This window comes from Oncorhynchus mykiss, chromosome 11 (genome assembly GCF_057628025.1).
Source record: "Oncorhynchus mykiss isolate SJ-2025 chromosome 11, ASM5762802v1, whole genome shotgun sequence".
NCBI lineage: Eukaryota > Metazoa > Chordata > Actinopteri > Salmoniformes > Salmonidae > Oncorhynchus > Oncorhynchus mykiss.
Genome location: NC_143032.1, coordinates 73,691,797 through 73,709,783, shown reverse-complemented (window position 1 = coordinate 73,709,783; position 17,987 = coordinate 73,691,797). Strand labels below are relative to the sequence as shown.

Sequence of the window (17,987 nt, the reverse complement as noted above, 5' to 3'; positions counted from 1 at the left end):
CTCACATTCTGGACATAACTTTGTAAAGACAGTTTGTGTAAATAGTTTCTGTGCTGCCTCATTTGCTGCCTCATTTGCTGCCTCATTTGAAACTGGCCGTTCTAAATAAGCATTCTAATCACACAGGTGTGATCGTACGCTTCAGGGACCACTGTAGAACGATCACACCCTTGTGATGGTAGGTGTGAAAGGGTTAACGACCGTTCCACAGGTGCATGATCATTCATTATTTATGGTTAATTGAACAAGCATGGGAAACGGTGTTTAAACCCTTTACAATGAAGATCTGTGAAGTTAATTCGTAAAAATCCAAACATTTTTGACAGACAGGGTCCTGAAAAAGGGAGTTTAGTATGAACTTTGAACTCTTATTCACTAAAGAAGTGATACATCCTAGACGTCGAGTTATCAGCAGCAGCTGTAAACGTGCGTGGACTAGGCAAGGACAGACAATCTCTTTAGAACGACAGGGTACTACAACAACGTATCCGTCCTACCACACGATGACAGGGTACTACAACAACGTGTCCGTCCTACCACACGATGACAGGGTACTACAACAACGTATCCGTCCTACCACACAATGACAGGGTACTACAACAACGTATCCGTCCTACCACACGATGACAGGGTACTACAACAACGTATCCGTCCTACCACACGATGACAGGGTACTACAACAACATATCCGTCCTACCACACGATGACAGGGTACTACAACAACGTATCCGTCCTACCACACGATGACAGGGTACTACTACAACGTATCCGTTCTACCAGATGACCGACTACTACAACGTATCCGTTCTACCAGATGACAGACTACAACGTATCCGCCCAGAAATATTATTCAAGGGGCATCTCTGCTGGGCAACCCAGCCTTCCATCTTTGACCAATTGATCAAAGCGCAGCTTAGAGTAAATATACACTGCTCAAAAAAATAAAGGGAACACTTAAACAACACAATGGAACTCCAAGTCAATCACACTTCTGTGAAATCAAACTGTCCACTTAGGAAGCAACACTGATTGACAATAAATATCACATGCTGTTGTGCAAATGGAATAGACAACAGTTGGAAATTATAGGCAATTAGCAAGACACCCCCAATAAAGGAGTGGTTCTGCAGGTGGCGACCACAGACCACTTCTCAGTTCCTATGCTTCCTGGCTGATGTTTTGGTCACTTTTGAATGCTGGCGGTGCTTTCACTCTAGTGGTAGCATGAGACGGAGTCTACAACCCACACAAGTGGCTCTGGTAGTGCAGCTCATCCAGGATGGTACATCAATGCGAGCAGTGGCAAGAAGGTTTGCTGTGTCTGTCAGCGAAGTGTCCAGAGCATGGAGGCGCTACCAGGAGACAGGCCAGTACATCAGGAGATGTGGAGGAGGCCGTAGGAGGGCAACAACCCAGCAGCAGGACCGCTACCTCCGCCTTTGTGCAAGAGGGAGTAGGAGGAGCACTGCCATAGCCCTGCAAAATGACCTCCAGCAGGCCACAAATGTGTTTCTTACTGTTTGAGCAGACACATGCAGACTCCATGAGGGTGGTATGAGGGCCCGACATCCACAGGTGGGGGTTGTGCTTACAGCCCAACACCGCGCAGGACGTTTTTCACCAAGATTGGCAAATTCTCCACTGGCGCCCTGTGCTCTTCACAGATAAAAGCAAGTTCACACTGAGCACGTGACAGACGTGACAGTCTGGAGACGCCATGGAGAACGTTCTGCAACATCCTCCAGCATGACCGATTTGACGGTGGGTCAGTCATGGTGTGGGGTGGCATTTCTTTGGGGGGCCGCACAGCCCTCCATGTGCTCGCCAGAGGTAGCCTGACTGCCATTAGGTACCGAGATGAGATCCTCAGACCCCTTATGAGACCATATGCTGGTGCGGTTGGCCCTGGGTTCCTCCTAATGCAAGACAATGCTAGACCTCATGTGGCTGGAGTGTGTCAGCAGTTCCTGAAAGAGGAAGGCATTGATGCTATGGACTGGCCCGCCCATTCCCCAGACTGCACCACAGACTGTCCAGGAGTTGGCGGATGCTTTAGTCCAGGTCTGGGAGGAGATCCCTCAGGAGACCATCCGCCACCTCATCAGGAGCATGCCCAGGTGTTGTAGGGAGGTCATACAGGCACGTGGAGGCCACACACACTACTGAGCCTCATTTTGACTTGTTTTAAGGACATTACATCAAAGTTGGATCAGCCTGTAGTGTGGTTTTCCACTTTAATTTTGAGTGTGACTCCAAATCCAGACCTCCATGGGTTGATACATTTGATTTCCATTGATAATTTTTGTGTGATTTTGTTGTCAGCACATTCAACTATGTAAAGAAAAAAAAAATTTAATAAAAATATTTCATTCATTCAGATCTAGGATGTGTTATTTTAGTGTTCCCTTTATTTTTTTGAGCAGTGTTTTTCTTGCATTTTCCTTTTCCAAATGGGCGGTTATTTAGAAGGTATAAGATTCTATTTTTGATGCTATAGTTTCATAAGGTCCGATTGAGACCCAATCATCTTGTTCCTCAGTCTTCTTTATGTAACCAGCAATCATATCGGTTTTGTCCGCTAGGGAAGTTTCCTTGTATGACATAATAAGTAATCAATGTATGATCCATCCTGTGTATATGTAATTCTGTGTGATTATTTAGGTATTTAGTAAATAAACCAAATTAGTGTATTGCTGACTTGTTAGCCAGGGTTCGTGAAGATATCTGAATGTTGTAAAAATATTGGTAGAGACGGAATAAGGTGATGATTAATAATTGACTGCTATTGATATAAAATATTACCAGGTCTTTAAGAGTTCATTCGGGAAGACAACAGCTCTATAAACATTCTACCGTGGTGCTCGGACTTCCTTGTTAATTACATTTACATGGTTAGTTTAATCAGGTAATATTAATTACACAGAATTGATTTTATAAAATAGCATGCATTATAATTTAATCCATAGTAAAGACACGACACACGTCGGCTACTACAGCAACACTCAACAAAGAGCAGCAGTTAGTTTCAGAGTGGGTGGCAAGGAATAATTAAGCCCTGAATATTTCTAAAACTAAAAGCATTGTATTTGGAACAAAACACTCACTAAAACCTAAACCTCAAGTCTTGTAATAAATAATGTGGTAATTGAGCAAGTTGAGATGATTAAACTGCTTGGAGTAACTATAGATTGTAAATTGTCATGGTCAAAATATATTGATGCAGTAGTAGCTAGGATAGGGAGAAGAAGTCTGTATACAATAAAGCAATGTTCTGCACTAACAACAAGGCAGGTCCTACAGGCCCTAGTTGATGCACCTGGATTATTGTTCAGTCGTGTGTTCAGGTGCCACAAATAGGGACTAGGGAAAATAGGGAATAGGGAATATTGCAATTGGCTCAGAACACGGCAGCATGGCTGGCCCTTGGATGGACACAGAGAGCAAATATTAATAATATGCATGTCAATCTCTCCTGTCTGAAAGTAGAGGAGAGATTGACTTCATCACTACTTTTATTTGTGAGAGGTATTGAGATGTTGAATGCACAGAGCTGTCTGTCTAAACTACTGGCACACAGCGCAGACACCCATGCATACCCCGCAAGATGTCTCTTCACAGTCCTCAAGTCCAGAACAGACTATGGGAGGCACACTGTACTACATAGATATATATTCAATGTACAGGCTACAATGTGGGGATCTAATGTACTGTAGTTATTACCACGCATGTATATAGGACTTGCAACCTTAACACAAAGTTATTATACTCAATCCATAGGCTTCATTGATGCCATTCAGACTCGACACAACAACTATGATAGCTGAGGTTCATAGGTTCTGAACTAACATTCATAACAGACGTTTTAGGGTCCATAAACAGATCGGCTACATACTGTAGCCATTTACACATCCATAGGCATACAGTTATTTTTATCCTCCACTACACAATAAGCAAATAAATAGTTAGCTAGCTATGTTACTTCAGATATATTGCATGGCAAATATAAGCAAGGCAAGCTAACAAAATTGTATATTCAATTTGCAGTAAATGCTTTAGCTGGCTAGATTCTTTACATCCACTGTTTCACAAGACAGATAGACTGGTGTGCTGGTTCTCTAAGGAATTCCTAAAACATTAAACACGAATGACAAAGTCACTCATGTCATAACTAACACAAGTTAGCTAGTAAACTAACTTGCTAAATAGCGATTTTCATAAATTTACTTTATGACAAAAAAATATGCACAATCGTTCGTCTCTACATTAACTAACATATTCCTCTCAATTGTAAATGTTTTGCTTGACTCGTTATGACATTATAATGACTTTTATAATGACATTTGCCTCCACCGTAATGTTTTGTCAGCCATCTTTGCTGAAGAAAGTCACCAGGGATGGGTGTCTCACGTCAAATTCGTCATCGGAACCACTCAATATGATTGGTCATATAAAAACCTTGGGACCCCAAATGCATAATGAGTGCTCAAACGTCCCCGTGCGGTGGTCTGGAGCAATGAAGCCATGACGCTGGGTACCTCTAAGTCCCGCGGTGTTCTCAACTTTTAAAAGAGGAACCACTATGTACAGTGCGGTGTCCCTCAGGGCAGTACCCTTGGACCATTGCTCTTCTCTATTTTTACAAATGATTTGCAACTGGTCTTACACAAAGCTAGAATGACTATGTGTGTGGATGATGGGTGATTCGTAATAAAAACGGGTCTTAAATAAATCTAAAAGCATTGTATTTGGTTAAAAATGCTAAGATCTACACCTCAACTGGAGTTGTGTATAAAGGGTGACCATTGAGCAAGCTAAACTTCTAGATATAATATTGGATGATCAGTTATCATGGTCAAGTCTTTTTGACAAAGTTGTTTTTATTTTGTTGTATATCGTTTAATAACAAATGTGTGCGATTGTTCTTGTCTAGCAGTGTTTTTTTTGGTGTTTTTTGTGGAATACAGGAAGAATAGCTGCTGCCTCTGCAAAAGCTCATGGGGATCCAAATAAACAAAGAACACACCAGCACCAGGAGAAATCAATAAGTGAATGGCTTATGGGGCTAATTTTGCTTTCAGGGATATTGATATATAAGCAGGTGGAATTGCAGTTGTGTTACATGATTTAACTAGACCTTTTGGCTGCAGGGCTATCTCTGGCAGTTCATTTCCCAGTCTTTCATGTTACGCAGCGATGCTCGATTGCAAATCACATCGCAAAATACCCTGAAGATTAATGAAGTGTGTGTGTCCTCCACTGGGAGGAGTGGAGTATGTCATACCCCTCCTCTTTAGTCTCTGAGGATAGATCAGAGATTTGCATCGTGTTCCCCTGCTCAAACGTTGCATGTAACAAACAATGGTTGCGTGCCACGTCATCGACTGTGCGGTTCAGGCACTCGATTGCTATAGCATATGATGTGGATAGCTGATACAATAAAAAAAAATGGACATTTCCATGTAAAAGGCCCCATGAGCACCAACATGTTAAGTTCATAAGAGCATGTCAAATTGGGTATCCAAAAAAATAAAAATAATAATCATTTTATATATATATATATATATATATATATATATATATATATATATATATATATATATATTATATAAATATATAATGTGCCTTGATTTAAAAAATATATATAGTATCTTATTTTGTATACACACATTTTTCAAACATTTTCTATCCTAAAAATTAGGAAAAGGAAAGGCTTTGATTTCTGGTCAAACAGATGGACAAAAGGCTTAGAAAACATCTACTAGAAAAAAAAAGTGTTAAAAATGATTAGAAATCAAAACATGTATTCAAGACCCCTGCCAACTAACATCAACACTTACATTTCGTTTTGGATACATAGTAAAATTGTCAGAAAGTATATAGCTAGATATAGGGTAACATTTGATCAGAAATAGCTGAATTATTTCATTGTGGTAGTTAATCACCTTTTGGTTAGGTAATTAGCTTGCTGGCTGAAGCACCAATGACTGTAGCCAGCTAGAAAGTTTACTTCTTGGGAAATGATATTAACTAGGTAATTAGCTAGCTAACATTCAATATACAGTGCCGTGGGGAAGCATTCAGACCCTTGTATCTACACACAAAACCCCATAATGACGAAGCGAAAACAGGTTTAGAAAATGTTGCAAATGTATAGAAAATAAAATGGATACCCGATTTACATGTATCCAGACCCTTTGCTATGAGACACGAAATGTAAGGTGCATCCCGTTTCCATTGATCATCCTTGAGAAGTTTTATAACTTGGAGTCCACCTGTGGTAAATTCAATTGACTGGACATGATTTGGAAAGGCACACACCTGTCTTTATAAGGTCCCACAGTTGACAGTGCATGTCAGAGTTAAAACCAAGCCATGAGGTCGAAGGAATTGTCCGTAGAGCTCCGAGACAGGATTGTGTCAAGGCACATATCTGGGGAAGGGTACCAAAACCTTTCTGCAGTATTGAATGGTCGCAAGAACAGTCACCTCAAATCATACTTAAATGGAAAAAGTTTGGAACCATCAAGAGTCTTCCTAGAGCTGTCCACCCAGTCAAACTGAGCAATCGGGGGAGAAGGGACTTGGTCAGGGATGTGGCCAACAACCTGATGGGAAATCTGACAGAACGGCAGAGCTCCGCTGTCGAGATGGGAGAACCTTCCAGAAGGACAACCATCTCTGCAGCACTCCACCAATGAGGACTTTATGGTAGAGAATCCAGACAGAAGCTATCCTCAGTAAAAGGCACATGACAGCCCGCTTGGAGTTTGCCAAAAGGCACCTGAAGGACTCTCGGACCATGAGAAACAAGATTCTCTGGTCTGATGAAACAAAGATTGAACTCTTTGGCCTGAAATCTAAACGTGACATCTGGCAGAAACCTGGCACTATCCCTACGGTGAAACATGGTGGTGGCAGTATCAGGCTGTGGGAATGTTTTTAAGCGGCAGGGACTGGGAGACTAGTCAGGATCGAAGCAAAGATGAACAGAGCAAAGTAAAGAGAGATCATTGATGAAATCCTGAGCACTGTGGAGCAGGTTCTAAGACTGTGGCGAAGGTTAACCTTCCAACAGGTTGATGACTCTAATCACACAGCCAATACATTGGAGTGGCTTCGGGACAAGTCTCTAATTGTCCTCGAGTGGTCCAGCCAAAGCCTGAACTTGAAACCGATCGAAAATCTCTGGAAAGACCTGAAAAATGGCTGTGCAGCAAAACATCTGATCGAACCTGACAGAGCTTGAGAGGATCTGCAGAGAAGAATGGGAGAAACTCCCAAAATACAGGTGTGCCAAACTTGTAGCGTCATTCCAAAGAAGACTCAATGCTCTACTCGCTGTCAAAGGTGCTTCAACAAAGTACTGAGTGAAGGATCTGAATACTTATGGAAATGTGATATCATGGGCGGGTTTCTGTAAAAATGTATAAAAACCTGTTTTTACTGTTTCATTATGAGATGTTTTGGGTAGATTTATGAGGGCAAAAAAAAACTATTTAATAAAATGTTAGTTTAAGGCAGTAACATAACAAAATGTGGAAAAAGGGGTCAGAAAACTTTGCTTAGGCACTGCATTGTGTCATCCAAGAAGTCTTCTATAGGATCTGCCCATTTTTTTAATTTTCGCCTAAATGCAATACCCAAATCTAACTGCCTGTAGCTCAGGCCCTGAAGGAAGGATATGCATATTCTTGGTACCATTTGAAAGGAAGCTCTTTGAAGTTTGTGGAAATGTGAATTGAATGTAGGAGAATAACAATAGATCCTTTAAAAGATATTACAGAGAAAAACAAACCGTTCTTTTGTATTTTTTTGTTCCATCATCTTTGAAATGCAAGAGAAAGGCCATAATGTATTATTCCAGCCAAGGTGCAATTTGTATTTTGGCCACTAGAATGCAGCAGTATGTACAAAGTTTTAGACTGATCCAATGAACCATTGCATTTCTGTTAAATTTTGTTCAAGAATGCCCAAATATGCCTAATTTGTTGAATGGTAACTTTCCATGTTGGACAGTGCAGTTGGATTAACAAGAATTTAAGCTTTCTGACAATATCAGATATGTCTATGTCTTGGGCAATTCTCGTTACTTACAACCTCATGCTAATCGCATTAGCCTACGTTAGCTCAACCGTTCCGTGGATGGGACACCGATCCCGAAGAAGTTTTAACCTCATCAAATTGATAGTGAATACACAGTCTGGCTATAGCTAGCTACATCATCTCATTATCTGCATATACAGTTGACGTCGGAAGTTTACATACACTTAGGTTGAAGACATTAAAACTTATTTTTCACCACTCCACAAATTTCTTGTTAACAAACTATAGTTTTGGTAAGTCGGTTAGGACATCTACTTAGTGTATGACAAGTCATTTTTCCAACAATTGTTAACAGACAGATTATTTCACTGTTCACAGTTCCAGTGGGTCAGAAGTTTACATACAAAGTTGACTGTGCCTTTAAACAGCTTGGAAAATTCCAGAAAATGATGGCATTGCTTTAGAAGCTTCTGATAGGCTAATTGACATCATTTCAGTCAATTGGAGGTGTACCTGTGGATGTATTTCAAGGCCTACCTTCAAACTCAGTGCCTCTTTGCTTGACATCACAGGAAAATCAAAAGAAATCAGCCAAAATTGTAGACCTCCACTAGTCTGGATCATCCTTGGGAACAAATTCCAAACACCTGAAGGTACCATCTGTACAAACAATAGTAAGCGAGTATAAACACCATGGGATGACGCAGCCGCCATACCGCTCAGGAAGGAGACGCGTTTTGTCTCCTAGAGATGAACGTACTTTGGTGCGAAAAGTGCAAATCAATCCCAGAACAACAGCAAAGGACCTTGTGAAGATGTTGGAGGAAACACGTACAAAAGTATCTATATCCACAGTAAAACGAGTCCTATATCAATGTAACCTGAAAGGCTGCTCAGCAAGGAAGAAGCCACTGCTCCAAACCGCCATAAAAAAGCCAGACGATGGTTTGCAACTGCACATAGGGACAAAGATCGTACTTTTTGGAGAAATGTCCTCTGGTCTGATAAAACAAAAATAGAACTGTTTGACCATCGTTATGTTTGGAAGAAAAGGGGGAGGCTTGCAAGCCAAAGAACACCATCCCAACCATGAAGCACGGGGGTGGCAGAATCATGTGGGGTGCTTTGCTGCAGGAGGGACTTGTGCACTTCACAAAATTAATGGCATCATGAGGCAGAAAAATGTGGATATATTTAAGTAGCATCTAAAGACATCAGTCAGAAAGAAAAAGCTTGTTCGCAAATGGGTCTTCCAAATGGACAATAACTCCAAGCATACTTCCAAAGTTGTGGCAAAATGGCTTAAGGACAACAAAGTTGAGGTATTGGAGTGGCCATTACAAAGCCCTGACCTCAATCCTATAGAACATTTGTGGGCTGAACTGAAAAAGCGTGTGCGAGCACGGAGGCTTACAAACCTGACTCAGTTACACCAGCTCTGTCAGGAGGAATGGGCCAAGATTCACCCAACTTATTGTGGGAAGCTTGTGGAAGGCTACCCGAAACATTTGACCCAAGTTAAACAATTTGAAGGCAATGCTCCTAAATACTAATTGAATGTATGTAAACTTCTGACCCCTGGGGAACGTGATGATTTATTTCATTCTCTCTACTATTATTCTGACATTTCATATTCTTAAAATAAAGTGGTGATCTTAACTGACCTAAAACAGGGAATTTTTACTTGGATTGAATGTCAGGAATTGTGAAAAACTGAGTTTAAATGTATTTGGCTAAGGTGTATGTAAACTTCCGACTTCAACTGTAAGTAATCATTATTGATATGCATGTTTATTTCCCAGATATACACGTTTCTTCTCACTTCATGTCAATATCATTTATTTCATTTCTGATCCAGAAAACGACTCACATAAGCCATTGTTATTTTTGCCCTCAAATGATGTCATCCTTGCATTGTAGGAACTGGGTTCTACAGTTTGAACCCCTGCCATCTCTTGCCCGTCGCCCAGCCATCTAGATGTGCGAAGGGTAGTGTATTTTCTGTAGGGAAGCTAATTATCTATCATGTATGACATTCCTGGGAGTGTGTAAACTTATTTTTTTATTACCTTAGTATTTTGTATGTTCTCTATAGTTATGAAACTGTATCAATTCCGCTCATTTGGAAAAACTCTTGGCAGACTTGACACAAAATATAGTGTAGTAATGGAATGTTTCACTGGATCAATCTGAAACTTTGCACACTGCCGCCATCTTGTCACCAAAACCTAAATGCCGCCTTAACTCCTCTGATTATATGGCCTCTCTCTTGCATTTCAAAATGGAACAAAAAAATAAATAAACAGAAAACATGCATTGTTTATATTATCTTTTACCAGATCTAAATGTGGTATATTCTCCTACATTAATTTCACCATTCCAAAAACTTCAAAGTGTTTCCTTTCAAATGGTATCAAGAATATGCATATCCCTGCTTCAGGTCCTGAGTTTCAAGCCGTTAGATTTGGGTATTTCATTTTAGGCGAAAATTGAAAAGGGTACGATTCATAAGAGGTTTTAACGGGTGTAAATCCACTTCACGTTTTTGTATATCAATGTGTCATATCATAGTTGACAACCCATTCTTTCTGCGGTCGTCGTTGACTCTTCATTTGGAGCAGATATTTATATTTCATTTTTGGTAAATGACAAAACTGAGCGAGATTTTCCCGAAATTCCAAACTTTGCATCTGCACACTTATTCCAGTAAATGTGTTTTTTTTTATGTTCAGTGTACATTGCTAAACGTAGTCCTTGTGCATAAAGTTTGTTAAACTTTGAAATCAATGGTTATTGTTTGGTATACATTTTAAGTGAGCGCCAATACTCTCCGCCTGCCTGCATGTGTGTGTGTGCCAGTGTATGATAAGTGAAGCTAATCACTAGAATTTTCAGGATGTTATTTGGCCATTCCACAAAAGGAGTGAAATCAGTGACTGGGTCTTAATCCAGACAGCCATTCAGAGCTGCAGTCTCAGGAGACCTTCCGCATGATTGGTCGAAACCTCTAAACAGCTGGCAGCACTTTTGGATGCTAATGCCAAGACAATGGTCCATTACAAGACTTGAATCACTTCCATCTTGTTTCTATCCTGTCTTCCTAGAAGAGATCGCAGAGGATCTGAGATACACTATATAAAACAGAAGTATGTGGACACCCTTCAAATTAGTGGATTCGGCTATTTCAGCCACACCCATTACTGACAGATGCCTTGGCAGCAGCTAATGGGGATCCTAATAAATACAAATACAGAGTTCAAAACTGCCTCGAAGCAACATGAGCACGACAACTGTTCATCGGGAGCTTCATTAAATGGTTTTCCATGGCCGAGTAGCTGCACACAAGCCTAAATTCACCATGCGCAATGCCAAGGGTTGGCTGGACTGGTGTAAAGCTTGCTGCCATTGGAGTCTGGAGCAGTGAAAATGCGTTCTCTGGAGTGATGAATCATGCTTCACCATCTGGCAGTCCGACAAACAAATCTGGGTTTGGTGGATGCTAGGAGAACGGTACCTGCCCAAATGCATAGCGCCAAAAGCTAGGTGGAGGAGGAATAATGATCTGGGGCTGTTTTTCATGGTTTGGGCTAGGCCCCTTAGTTCAATAGAAGAGAAATCTTAACGCTACAGCATAAAATGACATTCTTGACAATTATGTGCTTCCAACTTTGTGGCAACAGTTCGGGAAAGGCCCTTCCCTGTTTCAGCATGTCAATGCCCCCATGCACAAAGCAAGGTGCAAACAGAAAGGGTTTGTCGAGATCATGTGAAAGAACTTGACTGGCCTGCAAAGAACCCTGACTTTAACTCCATCAAACACCTTAGGGATGAATTGGAACGCAGACCTCACTAATGATCTTTTGACTGAATGGAAGCAAGTCCCTGCTGCAATGTTCCAACATCTAGTGGAAAGCCTTCACATATTACTGGGCTGTTATAGCAGCGTAAGTGGGGAGCAACTCCATATTAATGCCCATGATTTTGGAATAAGATGTTTTTGACGAGCAGGTGTCCACATACTTTTGGTAATGTAGTCTATGAACCTGGCAGTGTGCAGGCATATGCAAGGTTTGCTTTTAATGTTTGACAATATGCAGTCTGATTATGTCAGACCACTGGTTTCCTCAGGGAAGGAAAGGATGAAGGTATTTTAATGGGTCAAGGATGTCTACAGTCTGCAAAGACAGGAGATTGACCAGCTACAAACCTTTTTAATGGGGATTTAGAGATCCCTACAAATCAATAAACCCACAAATTCAACACTTAAATAACACTAACTTAATATTATGTGACGTAGGCTACTCATGAGCAGTACATATGCTATCATGGTTGCAATGCAATGAACCCTGTTATGCAGGCTACGCACTGCCAAAGATCACATTGACATATAACCTGCTATATCCTACCAAAAAAGGGGACGATTTCAGTTATACATTAAAACATATTTAAAAGGAGCACAACGGGCCACTAGTTGAAATGACATTTTAATTTATTAACTTGTATTAGCAATATTTTAGTAAGATCATTCATACCCCTCCCTCAAGGACACATTTGATTTTAATCAAGCCGATAGACCGCGACACACGTCTCAGCCTTTGGCATAGCATATCGAGCCCTAGCAGCTCAACTGTATCCTATTCGTTTGCAGATAGTGTTGCCCTTACACATAACTCTCGCCTTAACGCAACAAGTGTCATCTCTCCAACGTAGTTTTGAGAAACTACTGTAGCCTATAGCCTACGACTTTAGTGAGAACGAAACAACCTTTTGTATGGAATTTGACAATTCTGTCTCGTTTATTAGTCTGAAGAGGTCACCGGCTAGGTCACGGACTTCACCGTCAGTTCTACAACTCAATATTTCAGTCGTAGATAGACAAATAACACAACAAGAAATATCTGGACCGGGCGGCAGCGTTAACCGAACCAGTAACCGCAAGGTGGCTGGTTCGAATCCCGAGCGGACTAGGTGAAAACTCTGATGTGCCCTTAGGCAAGGCACTTTACCCTAATTGCTCCTGTCAGTCGCTCTGGATAAGAGCGTCTGCTAAATGACTAAAACGTAAAATGTCTAATCTATGGAAGAAGCCTAAATGACTTCACTGCAAGATCAACAATACACATTTCCAACACTTCAATGCGCACCTTTACGCAGCCGTTAAAGCTAAGATGGGACTCTTACCAGGAATGGCCAGGTTGGTGAGCGGGATGCTGTGCATGCTCTCCGGTAAATTTGCCATCCAGTCGGCGAACCTGGGTTCGCTTTTCCCGTGAGAGGAAGCCATGCCACCGCGCACTATATTCCCACTCTCTGCCTGCGCGAGCGTTGAGTGCGCTTTCTCAATGCAGCGCTCGCTCCCCTTACTACTCACGCACACCAGCGTGCCTGGGAGCGAGTTCACGCCACACCCCCTGAATGCGAACATGTGGATGCGCGAACATGTGGATATCGAACACGTTTCATAGGATATGTCGTTAAAGACTTGTGTTTTTGATAATTGTGATTTTAGGGTGCTCTCATGGCGGGCGAGTGATGTATTCCTGTGAAGTCATTGAATTGAGGGTGGGCCCAGCCATCGCCAGTTGACTTAATTAAATAATTCGTTCTATGTCCCATTCTGGTTGAAACCGCGAATGGCTCTCCTGCTCTCCACTACAAGTACTGCATCCATGGCTTTGTGTTTGCCCGTCGGTGAATAGCACCGCTGTCCACTCCGGTGGTGCTGAATTGATCAACTCTGCTTTCCCGACACCAGCGCTTTCTGGAGAAGCGCCTTGGGAATAAGACACGTTAACCGATTGATGTTATCTTCTCGTTTGTATGGATTTGTACATTTTTACTTGAATAAATGCCGTTTTTGACTTGGGGATGAGCTCACCTGAGCGGAGTACCGGCATCACAACATGTCTACTGTTTGAGCTCTTTTAAAATATCAGCTCAAAAGTATTGTGGAGCTCCTGCACCTAAATATAAACAGGACCGGCACCCAGAATGATACATATTTCAGTCCAAGTCAAGCACTGAATATATTCATAACATTAGACATATTTTGACACCAGTTCAGAGTTTAAAAGAGACCTCACTCAAAAACATATGTTTTGTCTAAATAGGCTAAATTATACATCTACTTCGCCTTATATTTAGAAATGTGTACCCTTGATGTGCTACCGACTGTTTCACAACATATTCGCAACAATTGTAATTGTTTTTCCGGTTGATGATACAACATCTATATTCTCTTTGAACCCCAAGAGTGAAGAAGAATCTCTGGTTGCGTTCTACATTTATGTAAAATATCCTCAGGTAACTGGACCGCGCACTCTTCTAATGTGGACAAATCGATAAAAAAAATTCATTGCATGTCAATCATCCAAATAGCGACCCGGAACCTGCTGTGTTGACAAAGAAATGAACGACTTAATTCCCTCTAGTTGCTCGGAGCTAAATTATGTCAAACGTGGCTAATGAAGGAGGAACTTTAGGGCAGAACATGCAGTACAGCGATATGATACGATTGAGTCAGCCTTGCAGCTTCTCAGAGGAGAGATGGAGCATTCATTCAGTTTGTTCAATGAATTGTCGACAATGAAACAGAGCTCAACTCACCAAGAGATCGCCATACGTGTTCAATACTCTCAACATGCTTCATTCCTTCCTTCACTGTCACACAGAAATTATGAAGAAATATTTGAGGTGTCATAAAACAAAAAATTATTCAGGAAGTAGTGCCAAAGAACTTTGAGACTTATGTGCAACACGCAAAAGATGGGATGGTGAAAAGCAATACAACAGAAAATGGACATCAAGGTAACATACCTAGTTTAATATAATACACAAATACAGGGCAGGGAAACCTGTGGGTAGAAAATGTAAGGCCTCACATTGTAGTAGTTAAAATATCTGAAACCATGTAGCCTGTATTATTAAGTGTTTGTTTCCATGAGGCTGACCATTCAACTGAAGTACCAAACTAGGATGAAGTGGAGAGCCTCAAACGCAAATAAAAATCTAGATAATATCAGTTTTGATGTCAGACCAGAGCTGTGCTTCCTCCCATCTTCTCCAATTCATTCCCATTTCACTGCATCAGTGAACACAGTATGTCTGAAACTAGTTGGAGCTATTACTTACAGGGTATACCTATCTACCGGAGTACCTGGCTGATGCACGTCTAAGGAGGGGAGTGAACAAGTGCAGAAGGGAGGGGACAACTGACTGGAATGAAATGAAGTCCATCATTGTTTGTGTTATAAGTTTTGGAGAGAATAGCCTCTGTGTTGATGTAGCATAAAACATCTAATTAAAACATGACGTTATTACTAAATACATATTACACAGTTCCTCTTCAGTTATGTCAGGGACAATAATTATTTTCAATTCAATTCATATAATATCATCAACATCATCACGCTGTTGGTTTCTTAACAACCACAACCAAACTAGGCATCGCTTATTTATGCATCTCACATGTTACTGTACATCAATGGATGTTACAGTAATGTTTCAGTGACGTTATGATTTAGTAGACGGAAACGGTGTTCAGTAACATTAGGATGAACTTTGTGGATTAGTTCATAGTTTGTGTTCCTTCCTTCACACATACGGAGAGATTAACACAGCCTTCAAGCCATAGTTCCTCTCCTCGGACACTTCCCCCAGCTTCTAGACCTGTTGCATGGGCCTCAAGTTTGGAGACACCTGTTGGACATCAGAGAGAGAGAGAGTGAGAGAGAGAGTGAGTGGGAGAGAGTGAGTGGGAGAGAGAGAGAGAGAGAGTTTTGAAAGGAGAGAAACCATCTGTTACTATTTTTATTTAATTTTACCCCTTTTTCTCCCCAATTTCGTGGAATCCAATTGTTTAGTAGCTACTATCTTGTCTCATCGCACAACTCCCGTACGGGCTCGGGAAAGACAAAGGTTGAAAGTCATGCGTCCTCCGATACACAACCCAACCAAGCCGCACTGCTTCTTAACACAGCGTGGATGTGGAAAGTTGGCTGGCTAAAGCATTGTTCTTGCTTTGGACAACACAACCCTGGAGTGGCCAGACCGGCTGTCCCTGTATGTCTCACCTCAAAGTGTGCTCCTGTGCATGCCTTAATGTCCTCTGGGGTCAGCCCCTCCCACACCTCAATCAGAGTCAGACCTTTAGTCTTGTCCACATCAAACACAGCCTGAGAGAGCACGAGAGAGAGAGAGAGCATGAGAGAGGGAGAGCACGAGAGAGAGAGAGAGAGAGAGAGAGAGACACACAGACAGAGAGAGAGAGCAAGAGAAAGAGCGAGAAAGACAGAGAGAGATATAAACAGAGACAGAGTGAGAGAGACAGACACAGAGACAGAGAGGGAGAGACAGAGAGAAAGGGAGACAGAGAGAGACAGAGAGAAAGGGAGACAGAGAGAGAGACAGAGAGAGACAGAGAGAGAGACAGAGATGCATTTATTCAATAAGACAACATCTGAAATGCTGGGTGTCGGGCTAGAGGGTTGGACAGCTGCCTGTTGAGTTCTCTGGCAGAGATTCACTTTACTTCAAACAAAACTCAAGGTCGGCAATGCACTCTGCAGGGTCCTGCATTTCAGCTCAATAGGTTAATGTCTATAGACAAGAGAAAAGTGCTTATTTGTTCAAATCATCAGAAAATTAAGATTGAAATTAAATGTCACTATTCTCATTGCCAAAAAAAATATCCCAAGAAAGATCTGGCTGTATGAGAGAATAGGAAAGGACCACGGCTAACACCAGAATCTACCAGAGTTCCACTGTCTGACATTACTCTGTGTTAACAAGGCCAGACTGGTCTGACCCGAGTTCTTACATTCTTACAGTGTTGGTCTCTCCTGCCATTTTAGACTACCAATAACACTGTCTGCGTCTCAAACCACACCATGTTCGTAATAGCACTACTTTAGACCAACATTTCATTTGGGATACAGCCTGCTGTTGTAAGATATGGGCTTTGTCTCAATGCTCTAAAAAGAGCTTGCTGTCCTCTTCTCCTATCATGATACTGTATTGCTTGACCTGTAATTTAGAAAAATAACAAGGGAAGGAAGCAATTAAAAAAGATGGAGCCATAACCCAGCTACAGTGAGCACAGGCAGAGCCAGGAGATGGAAATGAGATCTGTATGGGAGAGGCTATGGTGTAGTCGAGAGAGAGCGAGAGAGCGAGAGCGAGAGAGAGAGAGAGAGAGAGAGAGAGAGAGATACAGTATCACTCTCAGGAAAGCTGTCAAAACCTACAGCTAACTTGTAGGATGGAGTGATAGGGAGAGGGAGAAGGATAAAAGAGTGAGGGAGAGCAGAAGGGAACAGGAAGGCGAAAACATGAAAAGAACAATACAAAGTCAGAGTAAGAGGGGAGGGGAGGGCAAAGGGAGGGAGAGACTTGTCTAGGACTTTCTGTGATGTTAGTGACTGGACCACAGCTTAAAGCCATCCTCACACTAACATCGATTAGTGTCTGAGCCGAGGCCAGTCCTGTTATTCACTAGGGCTGTCTTGTGGAATTAGCTGGTCTTCTGTGGTTTATTAATAGAAGGCAACATAAGAGGGAAATAACCAGAGGACATTAAGTACAACTCTGAGAATAGACTGCCAACTGTCGCCAGTATAGTGGTTACTGCCAATACCACAGGTAGCAGTTCACTGCTGCAGTTATCTAGAACCAGTGGAATGTCTGTTTCCACTGTGAATAAATAGGTCATTATTTTGGGCTGTTTTTCTTTCCAGAGGGGAATGCTGTTTAAAAATGTACAGTTTACCAAACCAACCACATTTCACAGGGTTACTCTGGGGACCACTGCTGCCATGGTGGCTAACCACATTCCACAGGGTTACTCTGGGGACCCCATGGTGGCTAACCACATTCCACAGGGTTACTGTGGGGACCACTGCTGCCATGGTGGCTAACCACATTCCACAGGGTTACTCTGGGGACCC

General features: G+C 41.7%; 2 protein-coding genes across 3 annotated transcripts in view; both read right to left on the bottom strand.

Annotated features, from left to right (window-relative positions):
* Positions 1-13,463, bottom strand: part of LOC110536353 (PI-PLC X domain-containing protein 3) — a 60,016-nt gene extending 46,553 nt beyond the window's left edge. The window contains exon 1 of the mRNA XM_021622101.3: positions 13,225-13,463. Coding sequence (XP_021477776.1) covers positions 13,225-13,327 — 103 coding nt within the window. The 5' untranslated portion in view covers positions 13,328-13,463. The remainder of the gene's footprint in view (positions 1-13,224) is intronic.
* Positions 13,464-14,844: 1,381 nt separating this feature from the next.
* Positions 14,845-17,987, bottom strand: part of LOC110535107 (succinyl-CoA:3-ketoacid coenzyme A transferase 1, mitochondrial) — a 95,623-nt gene continuing 92,480 nt past the window's right edge. For both annotated transcript variants that reach the window (XM_036936256.2, XM_090191112.1), the window contains 2 exons: positions 16,116-16,217; positions 14,845-15,741 (listed from right to left, as the gene is read on the bottom strand). In XM_036936256.2, the coding sequence (XP_036792151.1) occupies positions 15,706-15,741; positions 16,116-16,217 (138 nt within the window). In that variant the 3' untranslated portion in view covers positions 14,845-15,705. The remainder of the gene's footprint in view (positions 15,742-16,115; positions 16,218-17,987) is intronic.